We start from the raw sequence: 24655 nt of genomic DNA, 5'->3' as shown, positions 1-24655 counted from the left end.
CAGACACAAACGTATACACTCACAGTGCCAAATTCAGCAGGGCCATTTTCATAGAAGTATTCAACCCACCAGTACAGTATGTCTTTGGACAGTGGGAGAAAAGTGAGGAACCTTGAGGAATTCCATTCTAACAAGACGAGATCATACAAACTCTGTGCAGTTAGTTTACTAGGAATTGAACCCAGAGAACTCCAAGACAGCAATGCTAACCATTGAGCCACCATGCTACCCGGAAGTGTAATAGTGGGTTCGAAAAAAACAGTGACAGATCCAGCCTATTTTATCACATTCCACTATGAATGACTATGTGTGCTTGTCAGCTGCCTCACATCTTTCTTTCTTTAGCCCCAGGTGGGAGAGTGTATAAATAGTTGGAACAAATAACACATCAACTCCCAAAACTGCTTGCACCAAAAAAAGGCGAAAAAAGTGCTTTGAAATACTAGAACTGGATATTACAACATAGCACTACATTTTGAAGGGTGAAAATTTTATGGCTTTAGCAATTAAGACAGAAGAATTCTGAAATGTTCGCATCTGTGTCCTAAAAGCAAGAAGCTTTAGATAATAATTTAAAGTAAAGGGTGTACATTAGATCAGCTTTTATTTTAAGCGATCTGAGAAAGTGACATAAACCAGAAGAACTATTCTTCCTCTTCTTTAATTGTTAATCTTCCTATTTAGGTCAAATCTTACACCCCAACAGTGTCCTTCCTTAGGACCCTTTATTTCCAATTCTATTTCAACTAACTATAAATCTAATGTAAGTATTCACACGGGTTTCAAATTTGGACACTTATAGACCTTCTGTGAACAATCAGAAATGGAGGCCACTGAAAGACAATGTAACAAAAAACTGTTAACACAAAAATGTGCAGTGAAACCAAATTTCAGAGAAACCAAGAGCCAAAAAAAGCTGCATGATCAATACAGTGGAAGACAATCCTGAACCCTAGTACTCCCTGCTAGGTACATATGAAGTATACTACCCAGACACATGGGCACTCAAATAGGCTTGCAAAGGTGCATGAACAGTAGCTGTACCTTAGCTTGCTGAGGAGCTACGCAATAAAACATATTGATGGGCGAGTAGCTTCAGAGTGAGTGACCAAAAAGCACACTTGTCCTGCCACACTATCTGGCATTCCATGTGGACCTGAATCCTCAGTATACAAACTGAGAGCAGATATGAAACATTACTGTAAACAGCTCCTGGAATGGACTGTCCTAAACACCTGAGGGAAATCTCTTTGGGCAGGGGTAGTTTCAACACAGAAAGAGGAATGAGGCAATTTTTTGTTTTAAGAAAGAGAGAGGACATACAGTATGCTACAGAGCCTCCAGACCAGCTTCACTTATTGGTTTTTAAGTTATTTATTTATATATACAGTAGCACTTTCATGCACAAAGTTAAAAAAATAGAAGAATTCAAGAGACAATTAAATCACTAAAGGCATAATCAGTAAAGAAACAGAAAAGAACAAAGCAGAATTAAATTGACACAAAAATGTACTTTAAAATAGGGAACTCATAGAAACTTAAACACAATTTAAAATTTGTCAAAGAAGGGACACATTTATTGTACTACAGTCCTGCCTGTCAAGACACCTGATATTGCAATCTCATTTAAATACATTCAATGACCAAAAACATTATGCACAGTTGTAATAAATCTGAGGAACCTTATGAACAATGCCAATTCACAAAAGATGGCCAACACTATAGGGTGTAATTTAATTTTAACAGACACTGTCCACATCTCATCGTGTGGAACTCTTTACTCCTTAAACCCCCTATTTCTTTTTTTGTGATGAAATTCCTTTATAACTTATGATCTTCTTCTCCTTTGTGTTAATTAAAACATAACAGGACTGTGCCTGAACACTTAGTATCACGTCCTTATGACACTTTTTTCATGTTCAATTATGCAAATGGTTCAGGATTATTAGCTCAGATGCTTAAATGTTAATAACGTTCTTTAAAAATAAAGGTTCAGTTTCAGACCTTTAATTGCTTGCAACACCACCTCGTGTCAAAGTAGCATCACTGAGACTGAGTCATCTCATTTTAATTTAGTCATGGCACTCAATATCTAGAAATATATGTATTTTTGGAGCACCAATCCATCCTACCCCATAACTTCCATTGAAATTGAAAGTGGTGATTATCGCACAAGTTTAAAAAGGACTGTCATTGTTATTGCTTTATTATTCAAAATGAGCAACAGAAAAAGAAAGAAAAATGACTGATTATAATACTTTCTACTCCTTAATATAGGCACCTTTTGATACCACTTTTTAAATGGACAAAACTTGTAAATCTGACATGAGATACCTTTGACTACTTAAAACAAAGCTGACTAAGGATAATTTTTGTTTCACTTTAAAGGAAACAAACACAGAAGTCTACTCTCTGTCCCACAACACTGGAGCCACTACCTTAAGTATTGTTCAGCAATAGTGAAAAAAATCTCACTCACTGCTGTAAGAACAACTAATGTTAAAAAGTGAAAAGGAAAAGAGAATCTGCATGAAAAAAAAAACATCCAATCTGACTTCATCATGGGATTTCCAGAAAGGAACTAAAAGATGACTAACTCGGATACATAAATCACAGTGACTGATGGGGTGTGCTTAATTTGCCAGTTACTGCCAACGACAAAAACAGTAGAGTACAAATAAATAACCACTGTAATACATCTTTATGAAATGGCAGAGGTGTGCTCTTTCCAAGTTTGGTTTAAAAAGTTACATGACCAAGCAAACGAAAGCAGCACATAAGACATATATAAGACGGGAATGCCATGACAAGCCACACAGGAATGGACACAGAAAAACTAAAGAAAATATGTGCGTGGTTATTTAACAGCAACACCTAGTCCTTTTGCAGCGTGCAAAACAATTGCATGAGAAGACAAGGGACAAAGTACCACTCATTTTGCCTAATGTCACATGCAAGTAATTGTTTCTAATGTGGTAACATAATACCTTTTCCCTTTTAAATCACTCAACATATCCAGATTTATCCACAAGACTCTGCTTAAAAATAATGACCATATGTTGGTGTATTTTTTATTTCTGGCTGCTGTGCATAAATTAAAGTGAAAATTAAGGGTGTAATGCACAACAGCACCAAAGTCAACGCATGTTTAGGATGAACATATTCAAAATGAGAACCCTAATATAGCACTTTCCTGAAATGTGGCCTGCCATCACTAACCACTTTTAAGGGACTTTGTTAACATGTGACCAAAAGTCAACAGGTTATAAAGCATCTACAGTATACTACAGTATGTTAGAAACCAACATGAAAACCATACATTTTAACTAACATCTTGGTTTACTACTTTTCTAACTTGTGAGATCTGAAGGCTGATGAGTCAATGTACCCCCACCCCACTTCCTTATATGTACCATCTACTTAACGGTACAGATTTCAGTGAGGCAAACCCATGGAAAGTAAATGTGCATTACAAAGTCAAATTAACGGAGCCCTACAGTGCCAGTGCACTCTTAGCCCAGCCATCTCAAAGAAACAAATCTCTGTGCTCAGTAATCAACATAGTAAGAGCTGGAAGCAAGCAGTCCTGATCAACAAGTACAGCATGGCAGAGATTGAGGTTATATTTTCTCCAGGGAGGTGTGCCATAAAATTTCTGCACTCACTACACATCTCATCCTGTAGTTAAAGCGACTGTCTTTAACACTGAAATATTATGAAGAAATTCTTGCTATGATTATCCATTGAAAATTCAACATCTGGTACTGTACATGGTTCAGTTTGTATTGAGGTGGATACCTGAGGAACATCTCTCCGAGTACAATCAGATTTTTTACTAAATAAAAGTGAATCAATCTTACACTTTGAAAACATTCAAAAAGGCTATGTGGTCATTTCGCTAAACAGTAACCATACTGTACCGTATCGTTTATTTAATAAAGTTATTGCATCACCGTGATTTTGACATGCCTCCTTCAGCTTTTGTTACACTGCAGTAATATTAAATGAGCAAGATCTGAGAGTGTTGTTTCTCATGAGCGATTTTCAGACGGACTGTTGTAACTGTATAATCATTGTATTAATTCTAATTTTCAAAGCTGTCGATTCAGAACGACAAAATCTATGCAATTTAACCAATCTCTAATGTCCAACGACCGTTATTCTAAACTAGGTAGTGCAGCTGTCCATGGTGCTGAAGTCTGCCGCGCTTTTTAAATTTTGCATTTTTGGTAACTGATATATTATTTTAGGATTAATATATCGCCCGTGCGTTTGAGACGCTAAAGTATTTTGATATCTTAACCGATCGTTTTCTTCTCCATACAATGTTTAATTGTATGTTAAATCGTAATAAGTGTATTTATACGTGCAAAATCAAAATTCGCAGTAATTATGACGGATTTCCCAGGGTTTAAACCGTTTTATTTTATCCTAACACAGACTTGATGCATTAGGTCGTTTGGTGGGAAAAAAACAACTAACTTTCATTGGAGCAGGATCTTGTACAATAATAAGAAAACGAGTTATGTATCAAAATGAGCCCAACAAGTGAAACAACAGGTTTCCATACTTGGACGATGCAGACGTAACCAATTTCCAACCGAGGCTTCCATTAATTTCTGGTTATTTCTCGCTTGAGAATGATATAGTAGATATCACAAATAGATCATCAATACCTAAAAAATGTAAACTGACGAGCACCGTAAAGAAAACACTGTCTCATCCACAACGTTTTGAAATGGGCATGCGGTAACTGCAATTATTTTACAGGGGGAAACATTACGACAAAAGGTTTACCGTTAGCTAAAAGGATATGGCCACTCAATGATCTTCTTTGCGTATTTTCTAACAATGTTGTCTTCTCCAAAAATGAACAGAGATCTGTTGACAGTGAAACAGTTTTGCCTGACAGGGATAGGGTTGTAGAGAGCCATGGTGCGGGCTCTTTGGGCTTTTGACTGTTTAAAGGCTGCCGAAACTCCACCCGAAGACACCGCCACTCCTTGCCTGTTTCTGCTGCGCTCGGAGCCCCCATCCCCGGATCCCAGCCTGCCGGCCACGTCGTCTCCAAAACGAGCCATTCTGCGAGCAGCGAGACAGAGGGAGAGAAAGGAAGAAAATCCAATAAAGATCGTTAGCCGCTGGAAAGGAGGAAAAAAACAACTGATAAAAAGGTCTTCGCAATTTTAATCCATCATAATCTCTTCAAATCAGTCTGCAGGCGACTGTCTGCAGCGTCTTTATATTCCCAAAAGTGCAGCAAAGAAATGTTAATCCCTTGTAAAGTACAGTACAAAAATAATTAGGAACTGCTTTCTGTGCCTTGGTTAAATTATGCTAATTAGCTTTTAAAAAGGCGAGAGGAACCCACTATCAACCGTTTATCTGTGAAATCTGAGGCAATGCTTTTCGAGTAGCGAGCAACTCCCTGCTCGCATAAACGTGTGATGCAAATCACACCGCCTTCAAAAGTCTGAGAAATTGTTCTTTACTTTGTTAGCAACTCCCCTTGAATGGTTAAATCAACGTGTCCTTGTTTCGGGTAAATCTCAATCCCAGGTTTAATGTTAAATGTCTCTTACAAAAAAAAAGTATATTATCAGTTTACACACAGGCGAAGCCACCAGTTATGTGTTTCACAAGACCTGCAGAAGGAGTTCGGGCGGCAGGTAAGGTACAGCAGCTTAGATCCTAAAACTTATTTTTCACAAGAACAATCCGGGAAGTATCGTTCTTCATCTGCTGAACAAAGCCAACGTTATATCTTTCGCCTCTACCGCGCAAAACTTTACACTGACCTTTCCATCTTAAGTCCTTTGTTCACTCAAAAAGGAAACATTCGAAGCTACAGAATGCAAAGTTCACCTTATTCTTTCCCGGTAACTTCGAAAGCCAAGCGGGATCAGCGAGAAGCTAGTAAGTTGGTTTTTAGAGAGCAAAAAAAGTCTATCCAGAAATCCTGTTGCAGGAGGAGAAGGAAAAGAACGCGGTCATCCGTGCTGCTTGTCTACATGGTGTATTATTTCTTTTGTATGATTGCAGCGGGTCATACCAATCACACTGCCTGACAGACACCCTAAAGCTAGCTCTCTGCACCCCCCTCCCACATGTTCTCATGAAAATTAATTTAAGGTGTTTCTCTGAAGTGGATCCTTAGCAAAAAAGATTATTTGTTACCATGGCGATGTCACTGTTTAAAAGGTCACAATCTTCTGGGTTAACCACATACAAGCTCCGTGTCATTTTAATTACACAGCTCGAGTAATTATTTGATTTTTTTTCCAAAAAGAAACGGAAAAAAAATGGATAACATCAAGATTGACTATTTCTGATGTTCTTTCTTTAACGTAGTGGTTAAAAATCCTTAACATAAACGACTTTCCACTACACCCATCTAAAACTACACTGGTATTACGTTGTGTCGTAAAAGCAAAAGACAATCCGGTGTATTTCAGCACCGGGGCAGCACTGAAATGAGACAGTAAGCAGTGACAGATGCCAAATTTCACAACTTGTTGCAAGTTGTGAACTTTTTGTCATGCCTGTGGAACACGACCAACAAATGGTCCAACCATGCAATAGTTTCCTATAACTATAATCGAGATTTTTAAAGTGCATTTGTAATCTGGGTGTACAGTAATAGCGTTTTGTGGCGGTTTTTCATGTCGCGACCCTTCTCAACAACGGAAATTAAAATGGATGGATTTTTTTTCTTTTTCTATTGTTGAAGGCTTGTTTAATCTTGACTTTTCATATGACCCTGACCTATTTGTTATTTTTTCAGATGAAAACTGTCATTAATTTAATCCAGCTTCAGTTGTCAAACACCCGTGTGCAGAAAACTGTCATCAGACACAGAATTATAATGAAAGAGCCAAAAGTATAATTGTTTAACATGTATTGCAAAAAACAAAATGCAAGAACATTTACTTCTGACCAAAAATCCAGGGTGTGTTGCTAATTAATTGTATATGTTGAGTTTCTTTTGTCATATAACCTTACTTTGTATTCTGTAGTTGATCTGGGGTCTGCAGTACCAAGTGGTGTACTGTAAATTAAGCAAATTAATCAAGTGGCCTCACTTGTTTTTGGCCTTTGGTATTTTGCTATGAAAAAAGAATACCATATATGCAATAAATAAGGATTCAAATGAGTACACAACAATTCTTCAAAAACAATAAAACTGGATATCAGTGCTACTTTTCACATACAGAACCCCAGCAGTAAATTAACTATTGGTCCGGGCTATCAACAAAGAATTCCCAGAGAACAGTCATGTCTGTCTTTTTTTACCAACAAAACTGTTTTTTAGCGCAACTGGTGCTTCCTTGTCTGAACCTTGAGCCTAAAAAACATTTTCCAAAGAAAAGAGTGATGAAAATATCCATATATGATTCATTTATGATTCATATGATATATTCATGACTGATTCACTTAAAAGCCAAAAAGACTGTATATCGCTAAAGCTCAACTTAAGCTACATAATCACACATTATGTTTAATTTTCAGAAACCCATGCAGCAAGGACTACCTGAGATATTATAGTTAGCATTCAATGGTACTGTGTGCAGCCTGTGGGACAATAGTGGCCAAAATGTTCCCTGGAGACATGCAATTGCAGGACAGTCTTTCATCTCAGCTCTATTTTTCACATACGCAAATTGGGACAGTAAACTGTATTGCTGTCTGGTACTAAAGCAGGATACAGATTAAGGGATACAAGACTCGCAATGCTGCAGAACCCAATTCTTCATATATTAGTATCTTGGTCACATTTCCTCTTTGATCCTGTTGTGTGTTACCTGTCAAGTCTCATCTTCAAGTTTAACTCACCACATTCAGTTTCTCTGAAATTGCAGCTCACTTATTGATGGCATTACAGATCTGAAACTATAACAGATGTAAGATCAATTTGATATATAGCAATACATTTTTACCAAACATTTTGCTTTGAGATATAAGCCCAATTACTATTCTCACAATTTGAATTTTGGCTATTATTATCAACATTAATATTTCACATTCAAACATCTTGGCGAGTAACCCATGATGTAAAACTACACCAATTATTCAATTTTCCCTGGGAATAATGAGCATAAATGCAAGAGTAAAAACATGATCTTAAATTTGTCATTCAAATGGTGAATTTGCAATATCAGAAATTACCTGGGTCATCGATAATCAATATACACAATACTTACACTATGTCCTTTTTCGTGAAAATAATGTAATGGCAGAATCAGCAAGCAAGGAGTTAAGATATAATTGGTATTAAAGAGATACTGTTTCAGCGATTGTTCTCCTGGTGTGTGGGAGGGAAGCTGCATATTCAGGATCGTTTTAAATGCCTGTCGTGTGCTTGTTTCTTTTTGCTGTAAAACAGAAATGATACTTGAAAGCAGCTTACTGCACGCAAAGTGGCATGTAGTGATTTTCGATAAAATAAATGATGATAACATCTTGCATGTATGAAGAGGTTATTGGCAGTTGATGATGCACCACTGTTTCTGCTTCCCCAGTTATTTGAAAGCAAAAGATTTTGGTGATGTTTTTTCTGTTCTCCTTGTTTTGAATGGAAGCTCAGGTGAAGAATGAAAGACCTGAACACAATTACGCACACAATCGTATACATAAATGCAAGAATGTCCATTGAAGGAAAAGAAAGGGTTTAAGGAAAATGCAATAACAGATACTCCTCTTTAAGGGTTTGTTCTTTTGCATGCTCTGCAATTAAATGATATTTAATTTTATACTCTGTTCTGCCATGTGTAATAAAAAGTCTACTTTATAGAAAGTACCGAAGTCCTTCACTGTTTGTTTTCAGCAGCCATAGACAGTTCTTTTCTGCAGTCAATTTTCAACCTTTCTCCCCTTAAGAGGTATAATAGTATAAGTTTCGTCATGTAACACAAGAAATTGCGGCACACTCCAGGCAATGCTATATGCCACTGTGAAAATAATTGACCATAATGTCTTCTAGTGGACTCTGATTTGATTTCTTTGTTTTGAAAGCTTGTATAGTACACTGCCAGGTCCTCTGTGACCTTTACACACCAGGTTGGAAGGCTGTTACTCCTTTTCTGGAGGCTGGTGACACTGTTGCATCTTCACATACATCACATCCACAGTGCTTTAATAGAGGCGAGTATTTCTCATTCTTAATAACTAAAACTCCATAACCACTTCAAATTATTAGGAAGAGAGGCACCAGAATAACAGTCCTCAGATATATCAGACATAGAAGCCTGTGATACATAGAAGACTCCAGTGAACAAGAGATAGTACATTTTGAATTGAGGTCACCCATGCTAATATCAGCACAACCAGTCAGTTACAAAAATAGAAGATGAAACAGATCTCAGACTGCATCAAAGTATGAAAAAATAGATGAGAAAAAGGGAAGCTCAAACTCCGATTTTTCAATACTTTTTCAGTGTAGTATTTAACAATGTAAATCAAGAATTCTATCATTATGTTTTGAGCAGATTCAACAATTGGACACTTGGAAGCAGCTTGTCTCTTTAGGTAGCAATTTAGCACTTCTGAGAAAGAGCAGCTATTTCTTACTCTTTACAGTCATACTGTATGTTGATCTCTCAGGAACATTCCAATGACTTTACTCAAAGATTCTATCAGCGTACTGATTAGTTTTACACTTATAGATTGGTTTTCCTTCTGTCGTACTGGGATACCTCCAGTATGCACGTATTTAGTGAACAAGAGGAATAGCTTTCAAAAGAAAAGTATCATATTTCTCTACAGTTGTAAACATTCTTGTGAGCGTCATTCACAATTCAAAATAGTGTAAGTCTGTGAAAAGCCATTAAATGATTGAGAAATTAAACTCTGAACCAGATTCTTTTGCTCTGCATGGACACACTGTGGTTGTCTGTTTGAAGCAAGCAGTCACTGTGGATTGTTCCCTCCAGGGTCCATAGAGTTAGTGGTGGCCCTGTACCAGAAAGCAGCCTCAGCCATCTGTCTGATATCTTCCAAGAATCATCTCTAAGGATCTTTGAGATTTACAGCACAGACCTGACTTTCCAATCCCTGCCCTATTTCAACCTTTTGTTTTTTTTTTACAAATGTTAACAAACTAATTCATGTATTTTATTACCTAACTGAGGAATTGTGGCAAGCAGGTGCAAGCCACAGATATATGCACAGTAGGTGAGGAGAAAAAGTAGGTTGAGGAGGACTTTTGTTCTACTGCCACATCTATCCATGCTGAGGAGATGCCCAGAAAGGTCAGGCAGAGACAGTACTACAGTAAGTGATGCCAGATCTGCAGAGCACAACAAATACAAAAGAAATCAGTAAATTGAAATGCAGAACTGCACTAATCTCATTCACATTCTATAAGGTGAGATTAATGTTGAAACAGCAATTAGGGACCTCTGAAAAATTATTTTATAACAATAGCTAAGAAGACATCTGCATTGTTTGAAAATTATAATCTTTTTCGATACTTCATCACTACTGTCTCTTAAATGGAGAAAGATTTTATTTTTATCTACAATAAAATAAAAATCGTGTACAAGAAATTAATCTCTAACTTTTTAAATAATTGTTTAAATTATGCTTTAACTTTTAAGGAAACATTGTTGTGTACTAAATGCTTTTCTAGTAAATGAAAACACATAAAAAATATACTGGAGAAATTTCCAAAGGTATTTATGCCAGTATTCCCTTGGGTAAAAAGTTTCAGCAGTTATTAATGTATAGCTACAAACACAGTGTTTAAATAAGAAATGTATTGTGACAGGATGTAGCATAAATGGTCTCTGGATTTCCTTTCTATTTTAGTCTCAGAATTCAGCAAATCAGTCTATATATCCCTATTCATCTATTTCTTTCAATCTCATACAATGCAGGTGATCATTGAAAGGCACTGAATGGTATCCCATTGCCCACTGTAAATCCTTTTAACTGCTTTGAGACTACAGTACAAAGGATTGTACAGTACAGTAGGTATCTGGAACAAGCTGCCCAATTACAGCCTCAAGGCCAATACACTACTAATAACCAAACAAACTAGAAATGGCTTTGTTTGATTGTAACCTTTTGTAAATTTTACGTCCTCTTATAAGCATGATATTAACAAAACACTAACAGTATATGCAAGCTAAAAACACGGTGTTTGATTAATAAAAGGGAGAAGCCTTTGAGAAACAAAAGGTCTTGATTTTACCCCGGTCAAGATCATGAAAAACCTGGTGTCATATCGAAGCTCACTGTGCAAATACAAATAATTATTTAAAAAACAATGGGAAAGAAAGCAAGGAGTAAAGGACTTTATTTCCATTACGATGAGACTTAAGAATCCTTTGATATGTCAGGAATTACCAGTGAGAAATTGTGGGGTACCAATTGAATTCTCTTTTGCAGATCAGTGTAGCAATAAACCTCTCTAAAGCCTTTGATTATTACATCTTTCTTAGGTTATGCTTCTCTATTATGTGTCCAGTAAAAGATGCAAGCTTATTTCTTGAAAACCATCCCCACAAGCTGCTTGAGGTCACAATACTATTTACTTTTTGCATTAAAAAGTGCTGGAAAAAAAAAGATTTCCAATCAGAGCACCGTGAGCAGTATTTATTATATGTTCACAGCTATTCCAAATTTAAAAGATTTTCTTGCTAAACAAGAACCATCCATCATCAGAAAAGTGCTCATTCCTAGTAAGGGTTAAGGCAAAACAAAACTTATCCCAGAAGCATGGGATACAAACAGTACTTGTCTCTGAATGGGATGCCAGTCCATTTACTGGACACAAGCAAAAAAAAACACAATTTAGAGAGCCCTTGCAAGCATGTCTTTTGAACGTGAAGACCATAGAGGAGAACAGAGCACTAAACAAGATCCACGCAAACACATGCAGAACCTACAGATTTCACACAACAGGCATTCCTGCCTAGAACTAAACCAAGAACTCCAAGCTATGAGTCAGCAGCGCTTGCAAATGTACTCTGTCTCATCAATCTAAAAACAATTTGGTAGTCCTTACAGCCAGCTGAAATATTTCCTTTTAATACTATAACATTAGGTAGAACATTCTCTTTTTTCCAATACATTTAGCGAGTAAGAAAATATTTTATGGTTATAGCAATCACCACAAAAAAAAAAAGAATTGCCAGTAAGAGACAGATCCCTACTCTGACTGGTGGTCAGTCTCTAAGGAACTGTGGAGCTTGCAGCATGTCAAATGATGAATAGCACTGATAGGTAGGCAAGTCAGAGGAGGGAGTGCAGTGCTCTTTCTCCTTGCATGTTGTGAGGACAACAGACAAGACTTGAACTTGAACTTGAACTTGAACTTTATTGCCATATGTAACCGGTACTGGTACAATGGAATTCTTACTTACAGAAAGTCTCTCGATTATAAAACAAGTGTAAAAAACAAAACAAAGTGCAAACAGTGCATCAAGACAATGTACAAACAAACAATAGACAATGTGCAAGTAAACATGCAGACAGTTTGACTGTAAACAATACAGACGTGTAAACAATGACTGGAGACGTACAATTAATAAATTACAATGAGGTAGATGGTGATGGTGTAGGTGTGGTCCGAGGGGGATGGCTAAATGTGTTCGCCAGTCTCACTGCTTGTGGATAGAAGCTATTGAAGAATCTAGTGGTAAGTGTCCGTATGCTCTTATATCTCTTGCCTGAGGGCAGTGGGGTGAAGAGCTCATGCCCGGGGTGGTGACTGTCCTCTGTGATGGCCAGAATTCTACCACGGCAGCGGTCCTCATAGAGCTGTTTAATCTCGGTGAGACCGCAGCCGATGATCTTCTGGGCCATATTGACCATTCTCTGCAGTGCCTTTCTTTCTCGCGAAGAGGTGTTGCCATACCACACGGTGATCCCGTTGGTGAGGACGCTCTCGATAGTGCAGCGGTAGAAGTTCACCAACACATGTGTTGGCATCCCCCATCGCTTGAGGCACCTCAAGAAATAAAGGCGCTGCTGAGCCTTCTTCATGATAGAGTCAGTGTTCACAGTCCAGGTTAGATCTTTAGAGATGTGAATTCCCAAAAACCTAAAGCTGGTGACTGTTTCCACTTCCGTTCCATCAATACTGAGTGGGCTGTGAGTGTGTGGCCTGTGTCTCCGAAAGTCCACTATTAGCTCTTTCGTTTTCTTTATGTTCAAGTCCAGGTTATTGCTATGACACCACCTAAGCAGCTGTACAACTTCATCCCTGTAAGTGGACTCGTCATCATCACTGATCAGTCCTATTATAGTGGTGTCATCGGCAAACTTAATGATGCGGTTATTGCTGTGTCTTGCTGTGCAGTCGTGAGTAAATAGGGAGTACAACCTTGGACTCAGACAGCAGCCTTGTGGGGTTCCAGTGCTCTGGGTGAGTGGTGTTGATGTTTTATTGCCTATCCGCACCACCTGTGGTCTCTCGATAAGAAAGACCACAAACTTATGGTTCCAAATAATGGTTATCAAAACCAAAAACAAAAACAGTTGCTAGATCTATGCATTACATAAATACATCATGGCCATATAATACTTTCCTTTGATTAACTTGTAACAGCAAATTGTCCCCTGTCAAAGCTGCTCATTAACTTGCAGAGAATGAGTTATTAGCTTAGAACAGGCTTGTTGAGGCAGGCCCCAACCTACAGTAAGCAATGTAGAAATAAGCTTGTATCTATCTAAGGAACATAATAAATACACAAACAGACACACCACGGAGGCAATTCCCAGCCACTGTGTGCATACACACAAAGGGCTTAAGTCTCAAGTGCTGTCAATGCCTTTTAAATGTGCCGTTTATTTAATAAAAATGAAAGTACTCCATTGATAAACAAAGGGTGCTGTGGCTGTGGATAAATAAACATAGACTCTATGGATACCATATGTCACTACATCCTCATCAGCATTTATTGAAAGCTGTTGAATACTATAGGACAGGAGGAGGCAGGAATATCATGGGGAACATGATTAAATAGGCCTTAAGCCACATGGGAACAGAAACATGACATGCTTAAAAACAGCATGTCCTATTTTGACATTTCAGCAGTGTAATGGATGAAATAGTGTTCAAATGCACTTTAACTGAGTTTTACTGTCCCTAACCTCTACAACACAGGGCTGATAAAAATGTGGGCTGCAGTGTGGAATAATGGTTTGGGCTGTTGACTCCAGCCCACAGGATGTGGGCTCTAAGCCAGGATGGGAAGCTGCCGGCAAAAGGGTCCTACCACTCTCAGGTTTCTCCGGGTCACCCAGAGAAATGGGACATTTTTTTGTGAAAGGATTAGAACAAACTGTGATGGAGACATTTTGCATCGGCAATACAGATGCACATTTGAAAAACGTCAACCTATGTATAAGTCTTAGAAGCTCCTGAATGAACCAAAAACACCCTTTTACAGTACCCTGTGTCCAAATGATCCAAACATTGATCTCAATATACAGTATTATATGATATAAATTATATATACCACATATAGATGGTCACACGCGTACAGAGGTGCTATTCCATTTCTCCTACAGCTCTCCTGAGAGCTAGTCTGTGCAGTACTCGGTTTTGGAAGGATTACCTGGGAAGGCAGCTGTGGACGGAGGTTTACAACCTCATTGTGGAGCATGGATGTCCCTAGGTCACATCCATGACCCTTGGTAATCCCATAGTGTCTTGCACTGTTCTGTACTGGGCCAGAACAATAATAGAAGATTTTGACAGGTTGCTCCTAGTGCTCCAAAAATGCACAAATAATGAGGAAGGGTGGAACAAGGCTATCAATAGAACTTTATTTAGTAAGGATCACAACGCAAGAAGCACAATACTATGCTTCTTTACGAATAAACAAGGTTTATGTAAAAATGTTACATAATGTACAAGGATCCACAACGAGCAGCTCAATATAAGAAGGATGATATTTTTTTTCCTTAACTGAGGTTTCCATAGCGACAAGGCACCCTAGAATTTCTTCTCAGCTTTTCAACTTATGGGAACAAAGCTGGCTGCATAAAAGACACCTTCCCTACCTAACCTTTTCCTTGCGGTCGTATGCCTGCTATCTTTAACTGTTTTTTCCTGAGCAAATATAGATATATTGCACTGCTTCAAAGCTGACTCTCCAGGGGATGAGAGAGAAAGACATCTCAGCCTTCTGATGTGAACGTTAAAAAACTAGCAGGCATAAAATGATTTAATAGTGAATTGTTGACAAAAGATTAAGAAAGGATTGACACAGAGGTGTAAAGAACGACCAACAAATGTAACAGCTGTGGACATTTGGTTTAAAAAAACACATGTACTGTAAGTGATGAAGGTAGTGATCAATGATTGACTATAAACCCCACACAAACATACTGTAAAAGTCTTAATTACACTATTATATATGTAAGATGGCAAGATATTTTGAAATTCATAAATTAACAATATACACGCACTTTCTAAGTTCATATATAGCTGAAATCTTTCTGCTTGAGAAATCTTCTGTCACCTGTTTCTCAGTGGAGCACACACGTCATCTGACACTGCAGGTGTTCTATCTGTCATCTGAAAGCAGTTCTGAAAGGAGCCATCCCTGTAGCCACAATATCTGGGCAGGCATTGAAGCCCTTCATTAAATTAAAGGCAAAAACTGCCTCTTCACACTTCTCGTTTTGCACCACAGTAGCTCCTTCATAGCTTTCACTGCCCTTTAATTGATTGGAAACAGACTGCAAAGTTATGTATGAAACAATGTTACCTAGATGTAAGGCTTAGTTGTCAAGTCTGAAAGTACCTGGTAGTCGCTGTAGCTGTTATTACCTGAGGTGAATAACACTAAACCAAAGCTTAGCAGTGACCAACATGACTGGAGCAAGGAATTCAATTTAAAGACATTCAATCAGAACTAATACTGTAGATGCAGACTAATACAAACATTGGAGCAATTTGTTTTTCTAACTTGAAATTTATTCATAAATGTAGATTGGTTGATTGATCATTGTTACGAAAAACAGACCACTGATGTGTGCTTTTAATTTTTTTTTTTTAGTTACTTCAGTTTTCAGCCTGCAAGCCTTGCTATTTAGAGTTACAGTAGTATGAAAATTAAACACAATTACTGATTCTTAGCTTTCCACTTGATGGCTATTTTTCCTGAAAAAATACAAGCAATTTCAAATTGCATTATGGTTGATGCGTACAGTACATAACAGTAACTGAATAAACTATGAACAAGAGAACATTGTATTTCAGGTATTAATTGCAGTCTGTTGAGATAATACTGGGCATCTGCTGTGCAGGACTTTTAAAATGCTCTGTAATCTTGCTCTTACATTAACAAGGACCTTAAGAAAGTACAGCTTCCCTAGAAAATTCCATCTCATCAAAATGCTGCTCGTGTTTAATTTGGCTTTGAAGTACAGTATAACAAACCTAAAAACATTTTAATTCAAGCACCATTTGAAGACCTTTGCTTGCATCTGAGTACAGGTAAAACGAATAATTCCAGCTCACTTAAACTAATAGTCTTAAAATTCATTTTAAAAACAATCTCTCATATTTCAGTCTATTCAACCTTCTGGAGCGTGAGTCTTTGGGGAACTCTGAAAGTGATTGGTCATGTGCCAACATAACACTTTCACTATAGCATGGTCATTCACACTGAGTGCCACTCACCCAGATAGTGTTATTAAATACCACACCGCACTAAAACAAGTACAATTCCAAAACAATAGGCAAAGTGCAATTCGTGATGATTATGTTTAAATGATCAAAGAAACTTAAATGCCACTGTTTTAAAATAGGTAGCACTTTGGACAAAGCCACAGAATGGAAAAAAAATATTTCACAAATACTGTAGGGAAAAATATGACAAAACACTCAAATAATCCTGAAAGAATCAGAAACTAGGGCATAGTGTTGTAGTGTGCTGTATCACAAGGTATCTATTCACTACCAGGCACATTTAATGAAAAATAGTTTATATGTACAAATAACGATGTCTTTAATAATTTTTAAACTGCATTAAGGAAGCTTTGGTAAATTTCACAGAATTATCTTGAATGAAGAGAGCTTTATCTGTCATTTGTGTTATACTGAAGATCTAAGCAAAGAAGTTCCCTTCCCCTTCAGCTGATAAACTGACAATTACATTCCATGCTGTCTTCAGGTAGTTCCAGTTAATCGCAATCAATTATTTGACATGCATTGACCCCATTATAAGTGTTTGTGTCTGAAAATGCTTCTTGTAACAGGTTCCTACTTAAACATATTTTAAGAGTGTCTTGTAATAGAGTGTGTTTGGAATTATGAGATTAATTTATATGCTCTCTGACGTGAGTAGTGTGACTATAAATACCAAGGTCCCAAATGTTCCTACGGCGACTTATAAATTACTATGAATCTTCAGAAATTATGACTTTTGCTAGTGGGTCTAAATGCAACAGGACTGTGCAGAGACTTAAATAATTTACAAAAAATATATATTTTTAATGAAAAACGTAAGCATAGGATACATTTTACAAATGCAAAAGATCATATAGCCTATTGCTTCTCCCCCAGCCCATCTTAAAAACATGATTACTTATCTCACCTCAATTAAGCTGTGAGCTCCCACTTTTTGTGTTTTCTTTTGTATTTTCGGCGTCTGTTGTTTTTAAAGTAAAAGAGAACGATTAGAGAATGATTCTAAATTAAGTGGCCCATGAATGTGGAAGACAGGGATATACATCTTTCTCCTCTAACACACACTGTAGCCTCCTATCATAAGGTGGCTATGACAGCATACTGTATATGAATACATTTGTATTCAAGGTATTATACTGTAGCCACTCTAGAAATGCATTAGAAGAACTTAAATACAGTATATTTCAACAACTCCCTTTCAATGGCTTGTACATACAGTAATCCCCAGGTGCAGATATACTGGGAGCAGGTACTTTACAGATCTGCAAGACATTGTATTGACGTGAATGTGGAATGGACTGCAGTGAGCATGGAACTCCACTACTAGTGGATTCCACACTTCCCTGTATCTATGGAAATAGCTCACCCTCAAGCTTAGCTGAGTGCAATTAATTCATCTGTCGCTTGAAAATATTTGTGTTTGGAATATGTGCATGTGTGTTAGGTCCTCCTCTGCTCAGTAGGAGAGAACAAGAAGGGATGAAGTTGTGGACTGGGTTATCTGAGTCTTAAAAAAAAAAGATTTAGAAATAATGGACACCGTTAAGAGGACAGTAGATTCCAGTGTTAATGTAACAGACAGAGGGCTTGTTGGGTAAAAAGTGAATCTGTCCTAGCCTGTTATCAAAGAACTGCCTAGGAGTTAAGCTTTTTAAAGAGGTAGGAGTTTGAACTGTTGTCTCTATTGTCAAATGAACCCCACATGCTGAAAGATATTAAAAATGGAATAGTGAGTTGGGTGTTTATCATGACTCGGCCTATTATAATGGGAGCCCACCCTCAGACAGTTTTTCCACAGGGCCTGTGAAATAAATGCCTGTGATGCCTTTCAAAATAAAAGATAATTTAAACCAACATGAATATGCATTTTGTTTCCTTCATTTCTAATTGTATTAATGAGGAGTTAAACATTTAGTGAAAGAGTGTGTCACTTTATTTATTTTTTTTAATATTTCAGTGTCACTGTGACATGTTACTAGAGACGCACGTGTAGATGGTCCTGGGAAGTTTGTTTACAGATAGTTTTGTTTTAGATGTCATTATCTTGCTATCTGCATAGAATGTGTACGTTTTCTCCATGTTCATGTGGGTTTCCTCTGGGTGCTTCTACAGTGTTAATTCCATTGATGGAAATTTTGTTAAAAATGTTAGTTAATGACCTGTTTTTCATTTTAGTTAACAACGACAAGACTCTCACAAAAATAATCCACAATGACGTTGACAAAGACTTAATTGCTTTGCATTTGACCTGTTTGACTACTAATATTGAAATTAATTTTGTCACATGAGGTTAACGGTTTGCACATTTACTTTATGTCTGACAAATAGCAGGCTGTCTGTAATGAGTACAATCCCACAGGGCTACGACTGTTCCAGTTTCCTCCCACAGTCCAAAGACATACTGGTAGATTCTGGGAAATTTGGTCCTGGTGTGAGTGTGTGTCTGGGTCTGCATATGCTATGTGATGGACTAGTGTCCCATCCAGGGTGTATCCGGCCTTGCACCCATTGCTTGCCAGGATAGGCTCTAGATCCCCCTTGATCCTGTATTGGATAAAATAAGTAGAAAATGGATGGATATCAAGCTAAAACCAAACAAATACAGATGGGAAGATAATGTGCATAAGAATTTTGGCCCTTACCAATCATGGCCTCCTAATAATCCCCATCTATGAATTGGCTTCATTACTCTGTTCTCCTCCCCACTAATAGCTGAAGTGTGGTGAGCGTTCTGGGGCACTATGGCTGCCGTCGCATCATCCAGGTGGGGCTGCACATTGGTGGTGGAGGGGAGTCCCCATTATCTGTAAAGCACTTCAAGTGGAGTGTCCAGAAAAGCACTATATAAGTGTAAGCAATTATTATTATAAGAATAGGAGAAAACACGAATCATTTCTGTTTCAGAGGAACATGGCTTTGCCAGCTTAGGCAACCTACTTAATTTGCATCACCCCAAAAATCTCATCTGGAAAAAATGAGGATGGAGCAGGCTTAGTGTTATCTATTTGCTCAGTATCTTACCCAGATTTGTAAAGGTGACAGGCTTTGTACTAGACCCCATAAGACTAACAGAAACTGCTTCAAGTTCTGACACCACCACCTGTCTGATTTCACACAATAAGTATCCTCTGTGTTCCATGTGAGAGAAACACAAATGTAGTGTTTACATCAGAAACACAGTTCCTGTTTCATTGTACATTGTTTTATTTACAGTATGTTACGAGCTAATAACTACATTACTTCTTAAAAATGGCAAACACTTTGCGCTTGTGTAATAGCACATTGTCCATCTATTATATATATTGCATATTATTCCTGAAACGCCTCTGTATCAGACTGAGAACTGCCATACATCAGACTAGTGGCATTGCAAACTCACAGGTGTCCTAGACACAGTTTCACAGCAATCTGAGAAAACCCTGGCAGATGGTAAACCTATCATACCAAACTCTTTTTAGGCAATCCTAGTCAGAGTCAAATAATGGCATACACCACTGGACACTGAAACCAAACAGATGCTTACAAGCTGAGGAACCTATGAGACCTGCGTCTACTAATACATGTACATTGTACAGCAATACGTAATAGTATTGAAAATGGTAAAAATAGGCCTGCTCCTTTCTGACATTTGTAGATCATCTGTGCAAAAAACATCAGAATAAAATCCTCATCTTTAAAAGTTAATTGGTATTTAAAAATGACTTTGACACCTGCTAATTGCTTTCTTAGCCTGACCAGAAGTTAAGGATGTCTCCATTTAAAGCGATTACAGTCGCTTAAATAACAGTTTTTTTTTCCTGTATTAATCCTATCATTAAAGCCGCCTTAATTCACTTCATTTTGTCTGAGTGGGAGAAATGCACCTTTCTAGGCTTTGAAAAAAGCAGTGGTGGTGGGGTGATTGGACTCTCTCCATTTCTGAACAGATTTAATTAGCAGGCCTTAATGCGTCACGGCTGTGTTAGTATTTCTAAATGGTGAAATATAAAAATTGCTGAAAATCACTCTTAAACAGGATAAAGTTAACATGGACCTTTTTGAAAACAATGGGTGCATTTTAATAGTAAGCATTATACATTAAATGTTAATGACATATACTGTATGGTAGCTGAATTAAGTGTGAATATTCACAGAGGTCATGTCAGAAGCAATCACAGATTTTAACACTAATAGGATGATACAATTTAATAACAATAAAATAGTGTATCACTTCTATATGCATAGCTGAAAAATTGGGCTTTTATTCAAGCTTTGTTTGACATTTAAAATTATCTTAATTTGACCAGAGATTTTCTTTCAGAGGTTGCTTAAAGTCCATTCTAAATCATTTCTAAAGCCTGCTGCCTCTGTGGCCTTAAGGTCTTGAATGCCTTACCTGAAGAAACCAGACTAGCAGACTTTCGCTTCCAGCAGTTATCTTTTCACATTAGCTGTTTGTTCAACACTGTGCCTGGTTCTATTTGTAATGAACACTGAGAAGTATGTTCATAAAGAACAATAAAGCAGCACCGATTAACAGCAGAAATATAAAAAAAGTGATAATATTTCCTTTGTTCATCTTGGACCAAAAAAAACAAGAAGCAAATTTTGTGTTGCTTAGGCTGATACAGTTGAGAAAAGCATTTGTTTCTGTTATATAGTACTAATGCAGTTCATTCTGCCCTCTGAAAGGCAATTAAAGTGAATTCTGTTTCCTGCAGAAACTAAATTCAGCCAGCCAAGGTAGTTTAAAGGAATGGATAATAAATACTACAGCTGGTGCATTTCACTTCTTAGTGGGGGATTGAAAAACAAAGTTCAGCTTGTGGAGCTCTGCATTTTGTGATGAAACATCCCTTAACTTTGACAGAATGTTAGACACAATAGTTCACTCTGTTGTCTGCCATTTTATATGGGAACATCTAGTGAGATTTCCTTATTAAAAACAATCGACATTTGGAAAAAAAACATCTGACAGCAGCTTTACCTCCTGAGTTCTGATCTTGTTGACTTATAGAAACTAATCAAGGCTGAGCCTGAACAGCACTGGGATCTGAGACCTCTAAAGAAAACCAGGATACTGCTGCAAATTGGATGTATTCACCATCAAGTGTCAGACCCACCTCTGATCCAGAATTTCCAAACCAATAAATTTCCATACCCCAGTATGGTGACCAGGGATATTGTAGCAAATCCTGACCTTCAAATGAGATGTGAAACCTAGGTTCTTATTAATTTGTCATTAAAGGTGTTGTGGAAGTATTTGTAAGACCCACTGTCTTTGCTAAATTTCACGCAGACCTGGTAAATTCTAAGTAACAGAAGTTTTAAAAATTGCTACTAACAAGAGGAGATCAGTTGGCACATTTAACTCTATTGTTTTTTTCTGTAGCTAATTGATCCAAGCATCTCATCTAACCATTTTTAAAAGAAGACAAGGTATCAGCGTTAACATCATGGCTGAGTAGCTTGTTCTATACAGTACTTCCACACCCTGTTGTTTAAAGATGTGACTCCCATGCTCAGCTTTCAATGCTCTTCCTTGTAGTTTCCCCTTTCATTGTCTAACTCACTTTTCATTTTTGATTCTGAAGAAGTACATACTGTACAGTACTAACTGACTTTAAAGATTAATGCCTTTGAGGATTTTGAATCAGATTGCTCAGTAGTTTTCTCTGCTCATGAAACATTAGTTCTTCTGATTAATTTGTATTGAATAATTCCAAAGAGTTTGATATGTAAAAGAGGGTACACTTGTGCCAGCACTAACCTGGGTGACACGCTATAGCCCCACTACATACAGATCAAATGAAGATATGATAAGGTCCTAAATCAATTGATTAAGGGTAAAATAGAGGGAGGCCCGATTGTTCAAGCCTAAAATGAATTTTAACCATAACATTTCTCAAAGGCATTGATAAAGTGAATGGACATGATCCAGAAGGTGCAAGTGTAAACTATGTGTAAGTACAAATAAAACAGAACAGGAGGCTTTCGGTGGAAGGAACAAGCTACCGATATTGTTGAAGGCAATACCCTGGTTCCTTTCAAGAAGTGGCTTAAAAACTACAAGGTAGATAGGCTGAATGGCCTGTTCTTGTTTGTAACCTTCCTAATGTTCTTATTGTCTTAACCGGGATACTAGAGTGAACACCACTACTCTTATGAACAATGTAATGGGATCTCCAATCAAATCAGGACCTTGGGACCTGAGTTTAACATCTCATCTGAAGGATGGCCAAACTGACTGAAGATGAAGATCCCCAGAATCTTTTGTTAACCATGTATTGTCACAGAATACTGTATTAGAATTCTTCATATCGGTTGCTGTATTTTACACTTTGTTTTTGCTTAACTGAAGGGCTTTTTGTAATAGAATAACACCATTAACGTTAAACTGTTCACTTCTGCACTCTAATGCTTTTTACAATTTTCTGTAATTCAGATGTGTTGTTGAATGTGACTCACTGTGGATTAAGATGTCAGCCTAGTAAATCAATAACAGCATAATAAAAAAGAATGAAATGCACAGGTTCTTTCTGTTTTGACAGAGGTTTCCATTAAGCTCCATGCATCCCAAGAGCCTTGTTTAATCAAAAAAAGACTGTACGTGTGGAACCCATCTGGCTGACCCCACAAAATGTGCAAAAAAGAGACAATTCCTGAGATAATACAGCTGTTTTCATGCAGAAAAACCAATGCAGAAAAGTAGGTGAACTTCATTTTAGATTTCATTGTATGCATTCAAGTGGATGATAACTCCCTTAACATTTTGTGGACTGCCAGAGCCCACTTCCACCCCCATGTCCAACTGAATAGCTATAAGTGCATCATCTGGGCTGAGACCAATCCACACACTCTTATTCAAAAGTCTCTTCATGACTAGGCCTGACAGCTTCCAACATTTTTATTTCTGACCTCCCTATTTGCCATTAAAGCTATAATTATCATTGGTGAACAACTTTTTCCAATCACAGAAATATAAAGTCGCAAAAGCAAACAATTAAAAGTTAGTTAGTTCCACACACAAAGACAGTAAGAAGGAAAAAGCAATGCTTTGCCTGTTTGTACTGAGGTGTCAATTGATGTCTTCACATGGCTCTTATTAACCTGTTATTATATCACAATAAAAAAAACACATTAACATTCCTTTAATAGAGAATGAACCAGTAAAGGTGCTTATTCCTGGTGCAGGGTCAGCTCTGTGATGTAACAAGTTCAAGCTAGGGTCTTGTCACTAGGTGACTTATCAGGATTGTCCATGGGGAGATGTACAACAGATTCATTCTGCTGTGGACAGTGCTGGGATTAATTATCTCTCCCAGATGGCTCCCAGTAACAGTCCCTGGGGTATCCTGGGCTCTTGCAGTGTTACTGAGGTGAGGAACACTACTGCAGAGCTTGGAACATACCACAAAGTGAGTGGCTTAAGGGATGGATGTTTTGTCTACACTTCCCCCTGCCCCGAATAGGTTCAAAGATCAAATTTCTGCTTCCAAATTGGGTGGTTATATAATCACAAAAATAATAAATAGCAAATTAAAATATAAAAAATCCACTAATTTGGTTCAGTGCAGGTTTGATTGATTACAATTCCTAGCTGCTCATTGAAACAGCTCACATAAATGAGATGTAGTCTGAAATCTAGAGCTTCGTGCACAGGCCATGCTAATTTTTAACTCCAGATAAAATTGTGAGAAGGACTGCAAGCAAAGAGGCTGGTTGAAATCGCTTCATGAGCCCTTTCAATTCTGAGATCAGGTGGCCCAGTGACAATGTTTTAGACTTATCACACAGTTTCTTCTCTTCACGAGTGACAGTAACAGACAGATGCCTTGAGTACACACTCCCAGCATGATCTGTTTAGTCATGTCAAAATACATTTAGGGGCTACAAGTTCTGTTACAAATACATTTTTTTAAAATCTGGTTTGTCTTGTCATGACCTGAAGTTGACTCTGTTGGGTGGGTTTACAATAAGTGTCAGCATTAACACCTGAAATATGGGGTTACTGGTGCTTGCTGGCTA

The 24655-nt window shown here is 37.6% G+C and overlaps 1 protein-coding gene across 1 annotated transcript in view; it reads right to left on the bottom strand.

Annotated features, from left to right (window-relative positions):
• Nucleotides 1-1254: 1254 nt before the first annotated feature.
• Nucleotides 1255-24655, bottom strand: part of LOC138241240 (uncharacterized) — a 132264-nt gene continuing 108863 nt past the window's right edge. Inside the window, exon 3 of the mRNA XM_069194335.1 lies at nt 1255-5082. Within this exon, the coding sequence (XP_069050436.1) occupies nt 4800-5082 (283 nt within the window). The 3' untranslated portion in view covers nt 1255-4799. The remainder of the gene's footprint in view (nt 5083-24655) is intronic.

Source organism: Lepisosteus oculatus, chromosome 9 (assembly GCF_040954835.1).
Source record: "Lepisosteus oculatus isolate fLepOcu1 chromosome 9, fLepOcu1.hap2, whole genome shotgun sequence".
Classification (NCBI taxonomy): domain Eukaryota; kingdom Metazoa; phylum Chordata; class Actinopteri; order Semionotiformes; family Lepisosteidae; genus Lepisosteus; species Lepisosteus oculatus.
The sequence above is the reverse complement of the archived record's forward strand: the minus strand, read 5'-3'. Positions and strand labels throughout refer to the sequence as shown.